At 44.3% G+C, this 21,040-nt stretch overlaps 2 protein-coding genes across 2 annotated transcripts in view; one reads left to right on the forward strand and one right to left on the reverse strand.

Annotated features, from left to right (window-relative positions):
- Window positions 1-2,613, forward strand: part of LOC113498336 — a 19,073-nt gene extending 16,460 nt beyond the window's left edge. The window contains exon 4 of the mRNA XM_026878326.1: window positions 43-2,613. Within this exon, the coding sequence (XP_026734127.1) occupies window positions 43-215 (173 nt within the window). The 3' untranslated portion in view covers window positions 216-2,613. The remainder of the gene's footprint in view (window positions 1-42) is intronic.
- Window positions 2,606-19,309, reverse strand: LOC113498327 (myosin IA heavy chain). Its single transcript, XM_026878315.1, has 12 exons — window positions 19,115-19,309; window positions 9,668-9,934; window positions 8,930-9,078; window positions 8,672-8,837; window positions 7,480-7,652; window positions 7,199-7,398; window positions 6,223-7,107; window positions 5,940-6,141; window positions 5,633-5,860; window positions 4,558-4,812; window positions 4,031-4,249; window positions 2,606-3,955 (listed from the first exon to the last, which is right to left on the reverse strand). The coding sequence occupies exons 1-12, from the start codon at window positions 19,203-19,205 to the stop codon at window positions 3,674-3,676; spliced, it is 3,117 nt and encodes a 1,038-aa protein (XP_026734116.1). The 5' UTR covers window positions 19,206-19,309; the 3' UTR covers window positions 2,606-3,673.
- Between the last annotated feature and the right edge of the window lie 1,731 nt (window positions 19,310-21,040).

Genomic DNA, 21,040 nt, shown 5'->3' on the forward strand with positions numbered 1-21,040 from the left:
ATAATGTGGGAAGTCCTATTTAAGGTAAAGTTTTTGTTGCAGCGGAACAGCGTCGCTACGTGCGCGAGGTGTCGTCCAGCAGCGTGTTCACGTCGCTGTGCGGCGACAGCGCGGGCGAGGCGGAGGGCGCGGACGGCGCGGGGGGCGCGGACCGCTCGCCGCTGGACCGGCGCGCGCCCTCCGTGGCCTGCAGCACGCCCATCGCGCGCGACTAGCCCCCGCCGCGCCCGCGCCTTGCCATGCGTCGTGATCTCAATGTGAGTGCTGCGGGAAGGAGGAACACCCGACCCAAAATAAATAGCTGCCAGCTGATGTAACGCGCTGACCTTCACGTACCTATTCGAAACTATATTTTTGTGATCTTGTAATCAATATATGTAATACCTCGAAACACTCGACACTTGATATTCCCCTGAATATTTAATGTTACGATCATAAGGCTCGATAGCGTTTCGTCTGCTTGCTAAGGCTCACCGCACACTGTGCCGTTCCGGTGGTGTATCTGAAATCTGTTGATTACAATGTCCACATCATTTCTTGACTCCACGAGTAAAGACGAGTTGTTTCCCTGTGGAGGTCCAGTGCGCGGTGAGCTTTACTCGTTCCGTGTCTGCACGGCCGCCCGAAATAAACGATTTATATGAAGTCATTCTGCGATAAGCCCGAGTCTCGAGTCGATCATGTAATGTAATGTGAGAGTACAAATATACACGTGTTACCCGGCGCTGCCTTATATTACTCTGTGTGTTCAAAGCTATTGTCTAATATATTATGCCTGATTTTGTTTTATGTACACATTATTATTACATATTATATTAATATTAAGATTGTATTTATTAGCTTTAAAAACTACTTGCTCGCTGTTGTTACTGTTGATGTATGGAAGCTCAGCCTTTTAAAATCAAAATTTATAATCTTAACTAAGTGTTAATGTAAAATAGTTTTTTTTAAATTTGTTATATATTAGTGTGGTTACATAACTAGTGTGCTCGTTCCTGAGCAAATAGTTTGTGAGGATGTGAGCGACACGAGTTGTCTTCCGTAGTAGTTCACTATTCCACTAATACTTGTATATGCTATTAGTGTTATTGTTTCGATGGTGCTGTATGTGAGTGTCCTCGTGCTGCTCTGCCGCCGAGCGCCGCTCCTCGGTGTACGTTAGCGGACCGCACACTCCGAAAGCTCACTCGGCATTGTCTATTAATAGCTACTCTAAGGTTTTGAAAACTTTTACATTAATGGGGATGTTGTCTGGGTGATGGGTTAACTGGTTTGACTAGGTACAACTTTTTGGTACGCTTCTTAAGCCTAATACTTAAGAAGTGGCGGTTCAAAACTTCCTGATCTGATAGCGGCTAATCGACCGACGATTTCAATCACCGCTTTTTAATTTTAATTGAATTCGTCTAACAACATTAAATAAAGTGAAATTTTTTAATAAAATTGTAGCATACACCACAACAAAGGGGGAGGCCTTTGCCCAGCAGTGGGATCTAAAACAGGCTACATAAAAAAAATACACCACACTGCCGGACATTAAACAAACAGCTGACAGCTGACATCCCTGTTATATTAGCGGAAGCACACGCACCGGCGCTCGTCCTTGACACTTCTTGTTCTTGTAGGTCAGGGGATACCTCATTCTCACAGATAGGTCATTTTGTGAATGTGCACGTGGGATATTACGCGAATGGACACTGAATTATAATACTGGCGCCGTTTGGCGAGCGCCGGCCCGTCGACGGCTTGTGTGCTTTCATTCCGGTATATTTACTATTTACGTCTTGTCTTGTACTGTATGTAGCAAATTCTCAATAAAACAGTATTAGTAAACATTTTATTAACTTTCAACATTTGAAGTAATGTTATAAGGTATGTTACAATAAATCAAGAAGAGAGTGGCCAAATTTTATTTAGTGCTTGTATTTAGTACAGAGATACGAAGCTGAAGGCTCTGATCAGAGGACTGTGTGAAAACCTTTTGGACATGTTAGCTACTCCGTGCGAAATGTGTAAATATATGTTTTAATATAAAGCCTGTTAATAAAAATGCTAAAAGTGTTGTTTAAGACAGATTAATATAGAATTTGGATATATTATAATTAATGATTAGGCTCACAGCCGCCTCGCAATGTGATATCTCAACGAAACATATAATGTTTTTAGTAATCCACTTAGGTGTTGAAGTGGGCCTAGCCGAACCTAGCGCACTCGTCGACGTGTTACTAGTTAACTGTTGCTGCCTCTGATGCCGAGCGCGGCGCGATTACTGCATGCTGTCGTTTATATTAAACTGTTCATAGATCAAAGAGAGAATTAGTATTCGTGTTGACAAATAGTTTGTAACCTCTAGCTAGTTAAATATATATTGATGTTTACACAATTATCTGTATTTTACAAATTTTGTCTCTGTCTTTGTATCCTTAAAGAGTTTTGCTTAATGTGTGCTCGTGTTGTGTTGTAACTGCGGCACTGGACCCAGTACAGAGTCGCCCGCGTCGGCAGTCCGGCCCGCGCGGACGCGGCCCGGACAACACGACGCGCGCACTCACTACATTCCAGAGTTTACGTATTTTGTGTACTATGTCAAAATAAAAAGTGATCGTTTTAAAATATAATTTTATTTGTACCTTTTACTAACATAATACATTTGATAGAAATTGTCACAATGAATACATTACATTACAAATAAGTATATTAAATTTATTAATCAGACTCTGGTTGGCAAGCCCGCGGGTGGTCGTTGCCCGCGGGTCGACACAGTGCTGCCGCTGGCGGCCGAGGCCGGCAACACTCCTCATATGACACGTTATAGCTGCCTCTAGAGCGGTACAGACCGGCGAGTACGACACATGGTAACAGAGAGGCACACTGTAGAGTGTAGGCTAGCACCGAGACAACCTGCTCGTGCCTAGCTTATACGGGGAGGCTTCGCATCTACCCTTTTTCATCGCTGTATTTTGTATCAAGTTATTCACATGGTCTGTATTACATTTACTAACTACCGGAAAACTACTTATTAATCTATTCTTCTAGTAGCACCACACATATGAGATTATTTCATATTACAGGGTGTACCTGTGCATTTGTATTTTATGCCGCGAAATAATGCGTTGGATTGCTTTTGTAATGACGTGGAAATTAGATAGCGCAAGCCGAACAATTAAAAAAATAGCGACACAAAACAATAAAGTCTATGACTTTCGAACTGTATCGAAGTATAGAAGTAGAAAGATACTGATATTCACTTTTATTCGGTGTTAGGTTGCGCATTCTGTAAACTAATATTCCCGAGGCGAATAATAGAAGTGGTACTACTATAGGTAGGATGAACATGTTAATAGGTATATTCTAACATTTAATACAATATTCGAAATACCTATGTACCTAGGCTTTTTCAATATTTTTATGTAACGATCCGGATCTAATCATGAATTCGGTGACGCGGGACAACCTGTATAACATTTTCTGTATTTATGGCACAGGAACGGAAAGCAGATAGCACCCTTGAAGTCTCAGAAACGTCGTCTCCCACAACTCTGTTTACATTGGCATATTAAATACCGTCGGGCAAACTAATATAGGTATCGGGTTGATGTATAAATAACAGTATGGCCGCCGTGTGCGGTGGCTAGCTCCGGCAGCGGCCACACGCCTAGTCTAGTATGTACAGTCAGGCCTTGGCGGGCGGCGCGGGCGGCGGCGGCGCGGGAGGGCGCGCGCGCGCGGGCGCCAGCACGCCGTGCGGCACGCTGACGGTGCGGCCCGCCGCCTGCACGGCCACGTGGCCGCGCCGCGCCGCGCCCACCACCAGCACCGTGTCGCCCGCGCGCAGCCGCAGCGCGCCCGACTCGTCGCTCCACTCCGCGCCCACGGTGCGCTGCTGCGGGTAGCCGAGCTTCACGCCGCCGGCCACGGTGTACGCGCGCGACGGCGGCAGCGGCGGCGGCCGCTCCTGCGAGGGGGGGAGCGCTCGGTCAGGGACGGGCAGGGGAACCGGAGGGAGCGAAAAGCGAAACGGCTCGCCTACCAGATCGAGGCCGAACAGAGAGCAGGTGCGCTTCACTAGCGCCGGGTCGCACTTGTCGGCGGGGTCGGGCGGCGGCGTGCCGGCGATGGGCGCGGGCCGAGGCCGCGCGGGGCCCAGCGCGGGCGCGGCGCGAGCCAGCCGCCCGCGGTGCCGCCGCCACGCTGCCTGGATACACTCGGCGGCCGCCTGGCGCCGTGCGCGCCTCATGCGCTCTAACACCTGCAAGCGATATTAACTTTGATCCTATGTGGCTCAACATTAAGCCCAGCCGGACGTGCTGGTTGTCGAGTACACTGTAAAAGTCTTCTGGACTTAAATACCTAATACAATAGTCTTGTGTCTGATCTCCCTCCGCTCTACGTCTTCGAGAGTCAAGCACAGAGTGCACCTATGTCCGTGTAAACACTCTTGCCCAGAACCCTTTTGAGCATGCTGTATCTATTGAAAGAAACCAATACTAAAACAAAACGATAACAGATCGCTTTGTTTTTGTATTGCTGTTGCATCGTAATGTGTATGTGTCGCACCTGGCGCATGCCCTCGCTGAGGAAGACGTGTCGCTTGCCGAGCGCCCAGCGCACGGCGGCGGGCGAAGCGGGCGCGGGCGGCGCGGCGGCGGCCTGCACTGCCCGCAGCACGCCGGCGCAGGCCGCGCCCGACTCGCGCTCGGCGCCGCGCCGCCAAAGCGCGCGGTAGCGCCCGCTGAACGCGCGGAACCGCATGCGGTGCGGGTATCCGCTGGCCATCAGTTGGGTCGTTTCTAAAATTTGCAACGCGCGCACCTGAAATCAAACAACAGTGGTTATACCGATTCGACACGACCACATGCTCGACATGGAGCGAGTTCGATCCTCTCATGGGACAGGCATAATAGGGTATTTAACTTAGCGCCTGTTTCACAATCCCCGAATACTGGCTGTCTGGCAGATAAAATGAAAAATTGAATAAAATTCAATTGAATTGAAAAATTTTTCATTCTTTGCATCAAAAAACCTGTCAAGTAATTTAACGGGAACATACCTATTATTATGATTATGTGGCGTTAGTGGAACAAACCGTTCATTTAATTTAAAAAATATGTTTAGAACGTCGGAGAGATTTCAAAAAAAAATTGGATACGTAATTTTCATTTTATCGCATCATTAAGAGGTAAGGAAGATTGGTAGTATGGGCTTAAAGAAGTCGCTTGGATTGATTGAATCCCCTTAATTTTTAAATGAAAGTATACGTTCCTAATATTTTTCTAAGACTAAAAGAGATTTGTCAAATACCCTAATTGCAGTCCAAAATGATTTTGCCCAGTCTCTTAACATCGCGGCACAAAAATTTTATGCTGATTATAATTGTACTAAAATCACAATACCTACTTGAAACTTAACGGATAGCCCAGTCGTTGATAATCACAATTCGCTATGCTATTACGCTGTTCGCTTATTGGCTTGAAATGGAGTTACAATATTCTTTGCAAACCATGTGCCTACCTATGTAAAATTTAACGCCACCTAGTAGCTAAGGTATTAAGGTAGTAAGAAGTAAAGTAGGTGTAAAAAAGGTGTAACTAGAACAATGCATGCATTCTTATGAAATGGAAATGTTAGTTACTTGTCTCGCGACGGTAGCGCGCTCGAACAGCATGGGCGTCTCAGTGGCGTTGGCGCGCAGGCAGCGCACGAAGTGCGGGCGCGCGTGCACCAGCGTGCGCAGCAGGTTGTCCAGCCGCGTGTGGAAGTCTTGTGTCAGCGTGGACGCCGCCGCCGCGTCCAGCGCCGCCGCCACCGTGGGCGACGCTCGGAACTGACCTCCCGTCGGTCCTCCTTGCGCTGCTAAAGCCTGTTAACATCGAAACAATTATTTTAGTCATCTTAAGTTCATGAATTAGAAAAATGTTTACTCAAAAAAAATTATAGACCTTCAATTCTGCGCCGAAAAGGTGAGTAGCAAATCCGAACTCGCATGTTCTATTGTCGAACGCAGCAAGCAAATCGTCTGGAACAGCATCGCGATTGGCCTCCAGAAAGTCGGCTGCGTCATATGATACCTCGCCTGCGTAGTGACGCACGGCGAACCGCCGCGGGTGGGGTGGTCGGGCCTCCGCTAACCTTGGATGACCTCTAAAGCAATTGATACCTAGGTTATAAACTGAAATTAATTTGATTTAACCTGATAAAAAGAGTAGGTATGTGATATGTCACCTATGCGCGGCCTTGATCCTGGTAACGTAGTGTTCGGGGGAGCCCCGAGCGGCGCACTCGGCGTCGAGAGCGGCCAACAGCCCACCGCGCAGCGACGACACCAGGTCGATACACGGCACGTTGTCCACGTAGTCCACCTCCAGGGCGCATGACACGCCTTCCTCGCGACACGACTCCGCCGACGACTTGAACACGTGCGTGTTGTAGAAGTGCTGCATCGTCTCGGCGCACAAGTTGGCGCACAGATGCTCGAGCCGACTGGGCGCCGCGTCCTCGAAGCCGAACATGTCCAGGATGCCCACGAATCCGTCGGTGGCGTGGCGAACGGCGTCGTTGAGCGCCGCCATGGAGCGAGCGCCGGCGCGGCCCCGAGCGCCTCCGCCGCCACTGCCGCCCGCTGACGACGCGCGTCTGGACGCGGCGTCTTGGTTGTGCACAGACTCGTTGGAGTCCGACGACAGCGTGCCTAGAGTGGAGCCGAGCCGCTTGAGGGAGTTGGCGCGGCGCACTATGGTGGCCACCGTGCGGCAGTACAGCGCCTTGGCCAGCGCGTCGCGCGCGGCGGCGGCGGCGGGCGCGGTGGCGGGGGCGCGCGCGGGCGCGGCGCGGGCGCGGGGCGCGGCGCGGGACACGAGGCCGCGCAGCAGAGCGGGCGCCGCCACGCCCAGCAGCGCCGCCGCCGCGGCCAGCTCCGCTTCGCTGGTTGGCTCGGCAGAGCCGTCACCGCCTTCCGCGAATTGCACGTTGCCGAGCAATAGTACTGCGGCGAGAACGCGCACAACATCTAAAAACGGTATTCCGAGTATGACGAGGCAAGTCTTCCACGCATGGAATCGTGCTGCGTCTTCAGGCTCAGGTCTCCGGTGGTGTGCGGACGCCAGGTACCTGCCAAGCGAGAATTACAGACAAATAAGGCGTATTACATCACGCATTTTTTTTTTCTAATGTGGTGCTCATGTTACATTATTAAACTGACCTGAGATCTTGAGATGAGTACCCTTCCAAATGAAGCTGAGCTCGCTCGTCCGGCGTCAGCCCTGCGAGCATCTGGTAGAATATATGATAATTGCGCTCGCCGGCAGGAGGGCGCACCACTCTGGTCTGGTCCAAGAAATAGCAGTGGATCTTCGTTCGGTAGAGCGCGCCATCAGTCACTTGCACCTCGATGAAGTGACCCTGTCAAGAAAAACATCAGATGAGTGATACGTTTCAATAGGACCGATTATAAAAAATTAAAGTGCTGGTTGGCGAACTGACGATCCTGCTGGAGTGCGTGTTGGCGGGCGTGGCGGCCGTGCCGAGTGCGCGCAGCACGGTGAAGGCGGCGGCCAGGTGCTTGAAGGCGTCGGTCTCCGGCCCGCCTCCCGCTACGTCGAACAGCCGCCGTAGGAGCACCATGGAGGCGTACGTCTTGCCTGAACCGGACACACCTGTCCACAACAAAGATTATTTTTCTCAGATACGCCAGGGAGAAGAGAGAAATCCGTAACTGTCACATTTCTTGCGGATGTTTTAATACCAAATTACGAATACACTAGAATAATAAAAAACTCTTAATATTTAAGAGTTTTTAGAAACAAAATATCTTAATATTTAATTTTAGGTGAATTAGTAGGATTTCACGTACCTAAATTACATAATATCTTACTTACACAACAATTTCAGGACCAAGCTGCGCATTCAAGATTTTTGTTTGGCCAGTTTTTTTTTTTTGGCTCTTCAGATATTTCCCGATCCCAAAATAAAGCATCCTAAATCATCACCTAGGGCATCCAGAAAAATAAGTACTCAATACTCAATAATTTATTCCGGTCCATAATGAACATGAAGGTGAAATGAAACTACTTTTACGGATTTTATCGCGGTTTAATTTTAGATTTTAGTTCCCGACGTTTCGACACCTTTGCAGGTATCATGGTCACGGGCAGAATCTAAAATAAAACCGCGATAAAATCTATCAATGTCTAACATTTGCGTCAACCTAAGAAACCACTAAGTACATGAAGGTCTTAAAAATATAATGAAACAGAACTATTACGGACCCTGTCGGGCACAGCAATATCTTACGAGAGAGGAAGCAGTAATAGCCTTATATTTAAGTACAAGTCATCAGGGCCCCGATTCTGCTATTTACAATGGCCGATGAATGCATGAAAATTGCCTTAAAATGACACACTTTTCGTATTCTCTTAAGCATTTTTTCCATTTGTGTATTTAGTATGGGATGGTACACTCAAGGTCAATATAATGAATTTTCAATTATTGTGTTGGTACAAAGGTTAATAGAATAGAAATAATTTCAAATTTAATCCAATTGCCATTCATTCATCGGCCCATTATAAATAGCAGAATCGGGGCCCAGTAGGAAGTTTAATTTGATACATTCAATAGAAAAAGCTACATACATACATTCAAAAGCGATACCTGAGTGGGGTGGGCACGTGCGTACCTGAGAGTATGATAGCCTGCGGGTAGCCGCTGTCGGCCTGGTGGCGCACCGCGTCGTGCACGAGCCGCGCCAGCTCGGGCCGGTGCGCGCGCGCCGCCGTCAGCGTCAGTGCGTTACACGCATCCGTGTACGGATTCACGGCCACCAGAATAGGCCCAATCATCGTCTGAAAAATTAATTGACGCTTAGGTAATAATCATATTCTATTGTATTGGCTCCAAATATCTTGGATTCGTTTTGGTCGTTGGGAGAACTCACGTAGAACTTGTTGTGGTAGAAGCGAGCCTGTAGCGCGCGAACCACGGCGTCCTCGGTGAGCGGACCGCGCAGGTGGATGAGGTCCTCGACATCAGCGCCAGCGGGCCAGCCGCCACCCCCCGCCGGCTTGGCCAGCGGCCAGCGGCTCTCTGCACATGCACATGTACATCATTTATACCATACATGCTCGTACGAAATGTCTGATACAGATATGAAGTAATGTAGGCTTCAACAGTTTGTGTAGGCGACATGATATTGATCCCTTTGTTACTAGTGTGTCATCGGAAAGCATGCTTAAGCCTTAACTTTTTCAAATAAAAAAATATTTATATATTTATTTGTGTAATTAGCAACAACTCAAAAATATTATTAGTATAGCCGCTCCCATCCTGTACGCTCACATTCAAAATGTTTACCTACTCCATTTCTATAAGCGAAGACTTCTTATTGCCTTTCTGTTGACTACGTTTAAGTTATCTTAGTTTTATGCAGCTGAAGTCTTGCGTGCATCAAATAAATAAATAAATGTTATATTCAAAATTGATGTGACTAATAGACACCCACTCAATGCTGCGAAGTGTATCAGGAGAATTATCCAAAATTTGTTGTATCTTCCCAATTTTATGAAAATATTGTCAACCTAAGAATTGCATTTTATATTAAATACTTAATCAAAAATGATCGAAATAAAAAAAACATTATTCGTATCGCTTGTTGAAAATATTATTGTGAGTGTACCTGGCGGCGGCGGCAGCGTATGGTGAGGCGCGGGAGGCGGTGCGGGTGGCGAGGGCTGCGCGGGCGGCGGCGCCGGCGGCAGCAGGTGGGGGGCGCGCGGCGGCACGGCCGGCTGCCCCGCGCCGCTCGCGCCCGCGCCCCCGCTCGCGCCCCCGCCTGCACCCGCGCCCGCGCCAACCAGCAGGTGGTTGCGCAGCGACACCAGGTCCGAGCTCAAGCACAGCAACCGCCGCTGCAGATGGACCGCTTCGTTTGATGAAGACGCGTCTGAAACGTACATACATGCCAAATTTTATGATACTTTACACAGTAACTTTTAACTGGGCTGCTTTTGTAAGACGACTAAAAAATCACCGTGAATAATACGGTTAAGAATCACCAATTCACTCATTAAAAGAAACTTAGGAATATCTTGATTAGTCATAATTTCATCAATATTCTCTTTCAGTAGTTTTCTCTTTAAATTATGTCCCCACTCGAGTATGTTTGCGGACATTCGGTTATTTTGACAAAATTTCAGACCCATCAACTTTTTTTTCTTTTCCTTTTATTTAAGAATTTAAAATGCTCGACCGATTCTACTAATCATGTATTGTACGCAATTGTAAATGCGAAGATAATTACTCGTACCTAGTCTTAATAAAAATGAACTTAGTTATGTACTAAGTACATAAATATAACTAAGCTATCTGGGAGGGTCTAGTTAAATGCCGCTCGTAAAGCCAAGCCAGCTAAACTTCGTCACACTGGCTTTGGGTAACTACTTATAATATGACTGATACATTTCTACTTTAACATAAAGAAAGTTTCAATCACTTTTGTGTGTCTCTTAATGTCACTGAGGCACAGAGCAGCAATTCCCACGATCATTAAAATGTACACTAGTCGTGAACAACCCCCACCATTACAATGAGATGGAAATTGTTGAAAAACAATTCATAAACCACTTGCCTTACATCATGTAAAAGCGGTTGAGCAGTGTCTGGTGGGAGTGGTGGGAGAGGCGGTGTGTCGCACACACGGCGGGACGGGACGTGTTGTGTGTGTGGGGGGGGTCGTAACCGGCTCCGTGGAGTGATGCAAGCGAAGCCTCCTTTTATTAGGCAGTGCAATGCAAGCAACCATCTATTTTGAAAAACTTTACCTCTGCACATTTTGTTCACTTTAAACAAACGTAAATACGACGGTTTTTTAACGTATCAAATCGAATCGTTTATTGCAATCCACGATAATAATATATATTGTTTACAGGTGACAGCATACAGAGACAATTACGGACCCGGTTTGGCGCAGCTAAATAACAGAGAGAGGGAGAGCGCTTTATTTATTTTCCTTGTTATTAGTTTCTTTATATTATTAATTTTAATTTCACAATTAACATCGCTTATTATTATTTTACTGTAAATATAAGAATATTAATGATTTAATAAAAACCACTAAAACTTTAGAATATACATTTAGATCAAAATGAACAGTTTATATTTGACTAGCTGTTCCGGCGAACTACGTACCTCCTAACAGTCGATACTAAAAATGCAGACAAAAATCATTTATTTTGCAACTTTTCCAAATGTAATTTACACCATCCCATTCTAGACTAAAATTAAGCCAAATCGCTTCAGTCGTTCTCGAGTTTTAGCGAGACTAACGAACAACAATTAATTTTTAATATAAGAAAGAAGAAGATTGGCCGCTTTCCAGGCACTTTTAAAGTTAAAATAATGACTCTAGTTGCATACTACATAGATCTCTACTAAATATACTTATCCAATATTATAAATAGGTGCCCCAATTCAAAAAATCCCTAAGTCCTAGTTAGGGATTTTCTGCACTAATAACACTGGTTGATCGGTGGTTTTTTCTCTATCGATACGTCAAACAATTTATTTGTTATGATATCCCTAAGTGTGTTTTTGAAAACTATAAAAATTAAACTTGACGATACTTTCAGTTCCAAAAATCCCCAAGTCCGTTAAATCCCTAAGTCCGTAAGTTTTTACCGAAAAAGGACTAAATTTTAATCAAAATTACTATTGAATGCGAAAGTAACTGTCTGACAGACAGAGTTACTTATTAGTATTACTGTATTAGAACGGAAGTAGGGATATTACGTACTGTAATGTAAAATAGCTTTCTGATTCAGTATTGCTTTTATTTAAGAATAATATTCTGGGTTTATTTTGTTGTTTTATGTCTTCTGGCGCCATGAGATGTAAAGTGTAAAGCATATGAAAACGTTTAATTTTTGATTTTCCCCTCTGAATCTGTGCTTTTCAGTCTTTTAAACATAGAAGAGTCGCGCTCGAAATACCATCCGCGAAAACTACGCTTTGCCCGTTTTCTGTTTGGGAGAGAAGTCCTCCTTCTCTGGAGGTTTAACCAGCACGTATGAGCTGAGTTTCTTATGTTTTCTATTAAATTATTATAATAATGTCTTCAATTTAATGAATTGCTCTCTATCTTCAAACTATAGCTACAAAGCAGTCATACGCCTCCCCACGTAATAAGGCTTAAGTACTTAGTAATATTTTAATGTAGGTAAGCCTTTTTCATTTCGAATTGTATCCATATTTTGTATATTAAGTTTTATCATAATATCAAATCCCTCCTAGAATTCGTATATGCTGTGATCATTTTAAGATTCTTTAAGATCTTGTTTGAGTTTCAGATTATCTAAGAATGCAGGAGAGAATTCTGAAGATACATACTTTGAATTTCACCATTTGTTCCTAAATGTATTATTGCAGTGCCTTTATATATATTATAATATATATATATTTACCTATAATATATATTTATAACACTTGTGTTTTTTTCAAACCTTGCTGAAATAAAGACTTATAGAGATTCGGGATGTATCTAGTCAAAAGGTTTGATAAAGTCATTACGAGTAATGTGCAGAGTACGCTTTACCGTATCTAGCCTGCACAATTTTCTTTCGTCTGAATAGGACATGCAAACACACTGTAGCATTATCGTTATTTCTTCTCAAGTGGCTCAGTGGATAGGCGTGTGTCTCAAGTACCAGTTAACATTGTTAATGACATTTCATTCAATTTCATAGCACTGCGCAAAAACAGCAGCGGCGCGAAGCGCGTGCGCTGCATGCGCGTGCGCACCTATGGCTTTTACTTTCAGCGCCGCGCTCCGGTGGAATGTCAACATCGCGCCGACGCAGTCTCCTCCCTGCTCTACGGCACTCGCGATGTAAAATCTCTTATGAAGCATTTAGCCTTTATTAGTGTAGGTATATTATATAGTAGTGTATTTATTACAGGCGTGTAAAGGGCTTTTTATTCAGAACTTAAAACGCGTTTATATTTAATCCCAGAGTGGTGGCGCGCGGCGGTGACCACCCAAATGTGTTAGTGTTTCTACAGTTAGCAGAGCGCCCGGACTGTGGGGCGAGTTGCTTGGAAATACAAACGCTAAACACCTTCCCCACTCAACGCATTCTAGTAATTCTGCTAAAAGCGGCGGAAGCAAAAAAACGACATGAATTGAATATAATGAATACCACGTAAGCACTAAATCACACAGAGTCAATACCAAACACCAAGATCAAAGCAATATCAATAGGTAAATGGGCTCGCAAATAAGTAGTGAGTCGAATCATATGGAATCCTGATACCTGCTCGACCGTGAGAACCACGAGTGCTGCTGAATCAGCGAACAAAAAACAGTGGAGCCGCGACCGTCGGCCGTGACTCGTGTGCCGAACTGGATTCGGTCGATGCAATTATCATACTCGCAGAAATATACCTTTACCAGCTTTACCTCTTATTAACATCGAGTAGGTAGGTAACCCATTTTAACTGCCCGTCCCGACAGGTGAAAATAATATTCATACTCCATTTGTTGAATAACATTTTGTTTTCAAGACTATCCAAGATGGTTTACCTTTCTGAAGTTCCTACGTAAAACAATGGAACATAGTATTAGTAGCCACTGTAGCCAGTACTCATAGTCATAACACGATTCAATTGTACACAATTCATCAGTAAAGGTATTGGCATTCAAGTTCGATGGGGATACCCAAAGAAAAACAACATTACTCTGCTTGTTTTAGGTAGTTGTCTAATAATTCTAGTGCTTCTTTGACGTGAGTAAACTACTATAAGGAGCTAGATTGCCGCCTTCGCGACGTCCGATGGATACTGCCGATTGAGAGCGGCTCCCGCAACACCGTGAGGTGCAAGTAGCGCTCAGAATATGAAAGCAGCGCGAGTGCTCCACGCTCCCGACACACTTTTGTAAGCTATAGAAAGTAGATTTGACAAAGGAATCCTAAACCGACGCTAGCCCGGCACTGACTCACAAACCTGTCCGCGCATGTTGCGCGCGCCGACCGGCATGCGGCAGGGCCCGCACGCGCCCTCGCGGCTCTGCCAACCACACTCTTTACAAGAAGTACGATAACAGTACTGCCGCACCATCAGCTAATATCTATTTCAACTTATGGGTAGCAGTAAAATAAGCTATTTAACCCAGAACTTAATGGTTGGTGCTGTGTTTAATTGAGGGTTTTTACTGATAGAGTCTCATCAAAAGAATTTAAAACGGTTTCCAGATGGTACAGTTACACACTGAATTTCAGATATTCCAAAATGATATCAACATCACATTCACAAAAATAAAAAGGTGACGTTTCCCTTTTAATAAAATCTGACCCTGCTGAGTCAACTATTTTTCGATATAACTGTTGATGTTAAACTGCTTTGAGGACTCTTTCGGTTCAGTCGACTATGCTGTAACAATCAGAGAGCTGTAAGATGCTTCGCTTCTCATATTCTCCTCGAAGGATTTAAGAATCAAAATTTAAAAATCAAAAGCCGTAGTCATAACTTTATTTACGTTAGCGTACATTACGTACTGACAATTCAAAGGTATACGACTATACTATCAATAGTTAAAATTATAATCTATACTCTTATACTAATATATAAAGCTGAAAAGTTTGTTTGTTTGAACGCGCTAATCTCTGGAACTACGGGTTCAAATTGAAAAATTATTTTTGTGTTGAATAGACTACTCATTGAGTAGGTTTTAGGTTATATACCATCACGCTGCGACTAATAGGGGCGAAGATACAATGGAAAATATGGAAAAAACAGGAAAAATTATTCATCTTCGAGGTCTTCCGTTCAAGTATTCATAACTTATATCTTCTAACCACTCGGACGAAGTGGCGGGCAACAGCTATAATATAATCTTTAACAACACAGATCTGCTGTTAGCTATTTTATTCTGGTTTCGATCATAAGTTTATATCAAGAATATAAGTAGTAAACAGTAATCTATACTAATATATAAAGCTGAAGAGTTTGTTTGTTTGTTTGTTTGAACGCGCTAATCTCGGGAACCACTGGTTCGATTTGAAAAAATCTTTTTGTGTTGAATAGACCTTTTATCGAGGAAGGCTATAGGCTAATTATAACATCACGCTGCGACTAATAGGAGCGAAGATACAATGGAAAATGGGGAAAATTCTAACCACGTGGACGAAGTCGCGGGCAACAGCTAGTTTAATATATAGTAAGTAGAGTATAAGCCCGCACATTTTTGAAACGCCTGAAAAAGGCTGATAGACTAAACTTCAATTATATGTATTTAACAACTGCTTTTTTTTGCGAATTTACCTTTACTTTGAGGAATTTAAACCATGCATCGCAGGGGTTCCAGGTCTGTATGGTGACCTTTACCACTCCACTCGGCTATCCTTGTCGTCATTGAGTATTTGTTTTCAGTATTCTCAACGCATATTACCACGCATACGAAGTCGCCCGCGACTTCGCTGCAGAGCCAATAAATTAAATTAGGGAAGGGCTGAATTAAATACTTGTAACGCTAAATTAATTTAGATTAAAAAGTATTAACACCATTTTACAATAAAACTTACTGAAATAAGAGTTGTTTTAGAAAAAACATATTTCCGTAAAAAATATTAAACTGAATCAACCTTAAAAGATCATTGAGAAACGTTTCAGTCACACACGACTTTTACTTATATTCAACCGTAAACGCAACCAGTAACAAGATTGTTACCAAAAACTGACTATTTCTTATTGCTGCTCTGCTCCTCTTGATGATAGCGTACCTACTATCCCTAGTAGGTATCTATCACTATATTATAGACAGACTATGGACTATGAGAAAGGCTATGTCCTTTTCAAAGGATTTTTCTCATTATTCAAAAAGAATATTAATTAGAAAGGCTGGATGACAGCCTACTTTTTGATTACAAAAAAATAATAACTATAATGTAACGTAACAAAAAATTGGTTTCACCTTTTTTCTTAATCTGTGCTGTAAGACGTAGCATTGTACTAAAGATTCTGAGTTCACAAGTGACTGAGATAGTAATGACAGATAGGTATTGATATAGACGACCGATTCCCGCACATTGTATTCTTAGAAGTCACCAAAAACTTAAAGCTCAACTACCTAAATAGATAAGTTGCGAGTAAGGAACTACCAGTCTCGACCAAGAGTGGTCAAAGGGCAGGTTACAGTACCGCATAGTAAGGCAATGATTAATCTTCGGTACAAATGAAAGCTCCCTATGAGACGAGTCATGCGCAGCTAACATGGCACCGCGCAGCAGACTGTACCGAGTGGGAGCGCAGCGCACTTGGCTTAAAAAAGTGTTGCGCGCGTGCGCCGCCCGCCGCTGATAATTGCACCGGATGCCGATCACACATGCGCGGCGCTCTACACGCACACAGGGACACGCGTAGACCAGTGATCAGGTGTAACGGGACGCGGCGGGCGGCGCGCGGGCGGCGAGGGCTGCTGTGTGAAGGTCGCGCCTCCTAATGACTGCTTGAGTTATGAACAAAGCTCGAGATCTTAAATCTATATCAGCAAAGACCAGATTCCTGGATTTGAGCCATCGGGCATTGAGGCAACGTAACACTGTGAACCCCAAACCATGTAACATCTTAAGGTAGAGAGACATGAGGGGACCGACACTGACAACCACCTCGGAATATTCGATTCAATATCTTTGTTAAAATCTATGTGCTTAACACCAGTTTAAAAACCAAACATAGTAAGATATAACTAAAGAAATATTGTACAAGGTAACTGGCAATCCAGGGACGCTCCATGAAAAGCGTGAAGAGGTGACAAACATTCACAAAAACAAACAATCTTTATAAATTACTTAGTATGATGCTAGTGCTACTATTGCATTTCTTTTAGTATTCCGTACCCAAATTGTAGCGTTTTCCTTTTAAACTATGTTTAAAAAAGAAAGACACCAAGCTTGTTTACTTTTTTAAATATTTAAATAATTGGAAAAATTTGCATATGAATAATTTCTTTACATATGTGGAATAAACAAATATCGATATTGTATTCAGACTGCGGAATTAAAACCCCTTTACTAAACAACGAACATATTTTATGATGGTTAATATAAGTTGTAAGATATCAGAAAAACCTTGCGCAAGTCCGACACTTGACTTTTAAGCAATTTGAGTTCGTAAGCGCTGCTAGCTTTTCAATCTTGGGTAGTTTTATAAAGGAATAACTGTTAAATATGTACTTCGTGAGCTTTTTTCCGAATGAGACCTGCATCTCATATATTAGAATCCGGAATCGCGAACGCCAAGTGCGCTACCGTGCGCGTGGTAATGAATAATAATACCCTGTTATAAAATAAACTAATAAAAAAGGGTTATTGCCATATGACAAAAGATGGACTATCAATAATAGTAGGTTTAAGCTATGATAGATCTAGTTTGGTCAAAGGACCATTTTCAATCCTGTTAAACCCTAGTCTGTACTTTAACAACTTGGTTAAAACTAGTTGTAAAGATGAAGCTATACTTAAACGAATGGCAATGGTATGCCCTCAATTTAGAGAATGAAATATGTACATCTAAAATGTTTTCAAACAAAAATAATATTTTTGAGTAAACTAAATATAAAGGAATATTTTTTTCGTAGTGGTGCGAGAACGTAAATCCACGTGCTGCTTGCAAGTGGATTTACTTCTTTGTTGTAGATATCTTGGTATCCATAATTAAATACCTTTTGTTTTGGTTAGGCCGAGGAATCCTCTTGGACACCGGTCCACCTCCGGTGGCAATGCAACGCAGCAATATAAAATAAGTATAAAGATTGAAGCGATTGGACTGTGTGTAGCAGATATAATACGATGACTTCAGGAATGTGTTCTTATTCAGTCGCTACGTAGAGCAGTCATCAGTTTACTGGCCCAGCACTATCTATTACGTGCCGTTAGAGGGCGGGAGAACGAGGGGGGGGGGGCACAAGCCGATGCAGATGCAGTTTAGCATAACACTGGTTGCTCACTAAATATTCACATTAAGTTAGTCCACGCGTCGAATATCTTTCCTTGTAGGTGTAGGAGGAAACGTCGCAAACGCACGCACAGCGCTCATCATCGTGCCGCACAAAGCCTTCCCTCGTTGAATATGCACGAGAGCAGCGCTCGCAGTCACGACCTCTGCTGCTCGAGTAGAGCCGAACAGTGGCGAACAGTGCCGAGCAGAGCCGAACAGGTCGGATACGAGCACCTGACGCTCCCGCTCACTCCTCTACTCATCTCATTTGTATAACAATACGGCGAGTCTCGAAGGCTCGTATCACTCACTCGCTTTACTTTGTTGCCTTTCTCCATGATTTCACCGAGTGCAGTATAGTTTAATGTACCAACAAGTCCAACAACTATAAAGACTTATACTACTACTATATGAAGCCGTGATTAAGCATTACAAAATTTCGTGGTGCCTAGTAAACTTCCACCACAAATGCAAAGCCTTGGGGCTTTTACTTTTCGTGGAGCAACTTAATTAAAACTCTGTCGAGTTCTAGATAAGTACATAGATAATACTGTTATTGTTTTGGATATACGCATTCAACCGTAACCTGTGGCTGACTCAAGCAGCTCGGTGTACAAGACAGTCTCCTGTCGGGCATAAACAAAGCGATCCGTGATGTTTGTCATCGCTCGGGCGCAGCTCGGAGCACAACAATATCCAGGTAGCGCGACCTCCGTTGCGCCCGCGCCACCCACCTCTCTACGACGGACGTACGCTATTCCACGGACAGTTTTGGGGAGAGTGCTACAAGTAGGTATGTAACAGGAGTAAAGTACCTGCATCTAATCTTACATATGTGAATTACTCAAATAGAATTGAGGTAAGCACAAATACAGTATAGTGCGGCACCGGACTGAGGTTGCAGCTGCAGTCTGCTGGCCGCAGGACCCACACTTTTAGAGCTTTCGAGCAATTTGATTCACAATCACAGACACACACGCACGCTCACGTATACACACGCACAATCTCAAAGTATTACGTGGAGCTTTCGAGCGCCGAACACGACACAAAAAGTAATAATCATCAGAGTCCCGTGGCCGGCAGCGCGCGGGCGCAGGCCGCGGGTGAGAGGAGGGGGGGACGGGCGAGCTCTCACCTTGCAGCTTCTTCTCCGTCTCCCAGAACCGCTGCAGCTCGGTGAAGTACTTGTCGAGAATGAACACCTTGGAGAGGCCGAGCGTGGCCATGGCGGGCGGCGCGCTCGCATCACAGTCCGCGGCCGCGCCGCTCCTAGCGTCAAGCGGCGACCAGTCGCGCTCGCGTACACCCGCGTACTGCCGCGCCCGCGTCACTACCGCGCCCCGCGCCCCGCGACCGCGTCCCGCGCCCCGCCGCGCCCGGCACGAGCGACACCTTCTTTTGAGTTAGAAATATTTAGTGCTCTCGTGAAAGACCTCTATCATATCTTAAAACCTGGATCACACAGAACATGTTACCTGATGAACATCACACATGATCCAAATCAAGGTATTAACTATCATGCTCAAGCCTTATATCAAAATCTAAATATTCAGAAACCCTTAATAGGCATAAATCAGCGATGAATTAAAAAAGGAATGAGTTCAAGTTGCATCGAGAAGGGCCCATACCAAAAGTTCATTTCGTACATTAAACGGGCACGGAGCGCAAAGGCTGGTGGGCGCGGGGCGAGGGAATATAGATAGAGCGGGGGAGGGCGGGGGACGCAGGAACTGGTTTGTTTATTTGTGTGCCGAAAGCTATGCGCCTGCGTCGCACAAGCCTTCCGCCCAACTCTCATTCTAACTGTGTATTTGGATACTGATTATATATGTTGTTAGGTGGTGAACTCGACATCTTTGTAAAGCTTGAGAAACGACGAAAGATAAAGCCGATGAGGCAGAAGCATTCCCCATTACCTTCACAATATAGAAGAAAATATTATGGAACGATAAGGCTGGAAGTTTGAAGACATAGGTACCAGGGCATCCATCCCGCACAAGGACGTGTGATGCATGAGCTTATATTATTTCGTATGCTACGTTGATTGTACCATTAATGGCATAAGTCCTTTTATTTACCTAATTACAAACGACAAGTTTCAGGAAAGAATACAGCAACTGCCTTTATGAAAACGACAATCTTATGACAATTACTTTCCTACCCTTACATTTTTAGAAGTCTTGGTAAAACGAAGTTTCGCTGTTGGTTACCGCGCTATGTCGCGCGTTGATATCTAATGTAGGGCGATCCAGTGTCGTCATCGTTGTGGCATAGCGCGCCACCTGGCGGGCGCGGCGTGCGAGGCGAGCGGCCCGCGCGGCCCGGCTCGCTGCGGCTTGCGCCGCGCGCCGCCGGGCGCCGCCACCGTGGCGGAAGTCACCGCGCTAACTACCTGATACCCAGCTCGGTAGAAAGCAGTTTTTGTTAAACGTTGCGGGATTCCTATAACCCATTCGGGAGGCGTGCGGCGGATGCACCGAATCGGGAAGTTTGCGGAACGCGCCAGTGACACACTCTATACTTCACATCCACACGATGAAAAGTCGAGCGCTGCCTCTTGTTACCGACTTCATATTCTTGTAAAATCCAAATAAAAACATTTATTATACGGGTAAATATTTCATTTCGTGCATATTATGATCTTTTTCAGAGTTGTCAAATAAATCTGCCTGATCATGTTCTTTATATGTTCTTTTGAAAGTGTTTAATGATCGTAATTCAAACATAACAAAGGGACAGTCATCAGACCTTTCGTTTTTAAGGTATTGGCGTTTTCTTTTTTTAAAGAAACGGTAATGATATTTAGCACAAACGGAAATTAGATATCTATTTATGGTAATGAGGTTGAAAAATGGTAATTAGCAAAATAACAATAGTTTGATGAATCAGACTTTAATTGCAATAAAACAAACCTGAAAATTAACTTAAAAATAGGTACAAAATAATCATAATCTTATCTGAATAATTTTTTTATACATGCGAAAGTGAGTTTGTTCGTTTGTTACCCTTGTACGCCTAAACCACTGAACCTATCATTCTGAAATGTTTCATACGTTGCCAG

The sequence above is a fragment of the Trichoplusia ni genome, chromosome 1, assembly GCF_003590095.1.
Source record: "Trichoplusia ni isolate ovarian cell line Hi5 chromosome 1, tn1, whole genome shotgun sequence".
In the NCBI taxonomy this organism is placed as follows: domain Eukaryota; kingdom Metazoa; phylum Arthropoda; class Insecta; order Lepidoptera; family Noctuidae; genus Trichoplusia; species Trichoplusia ni.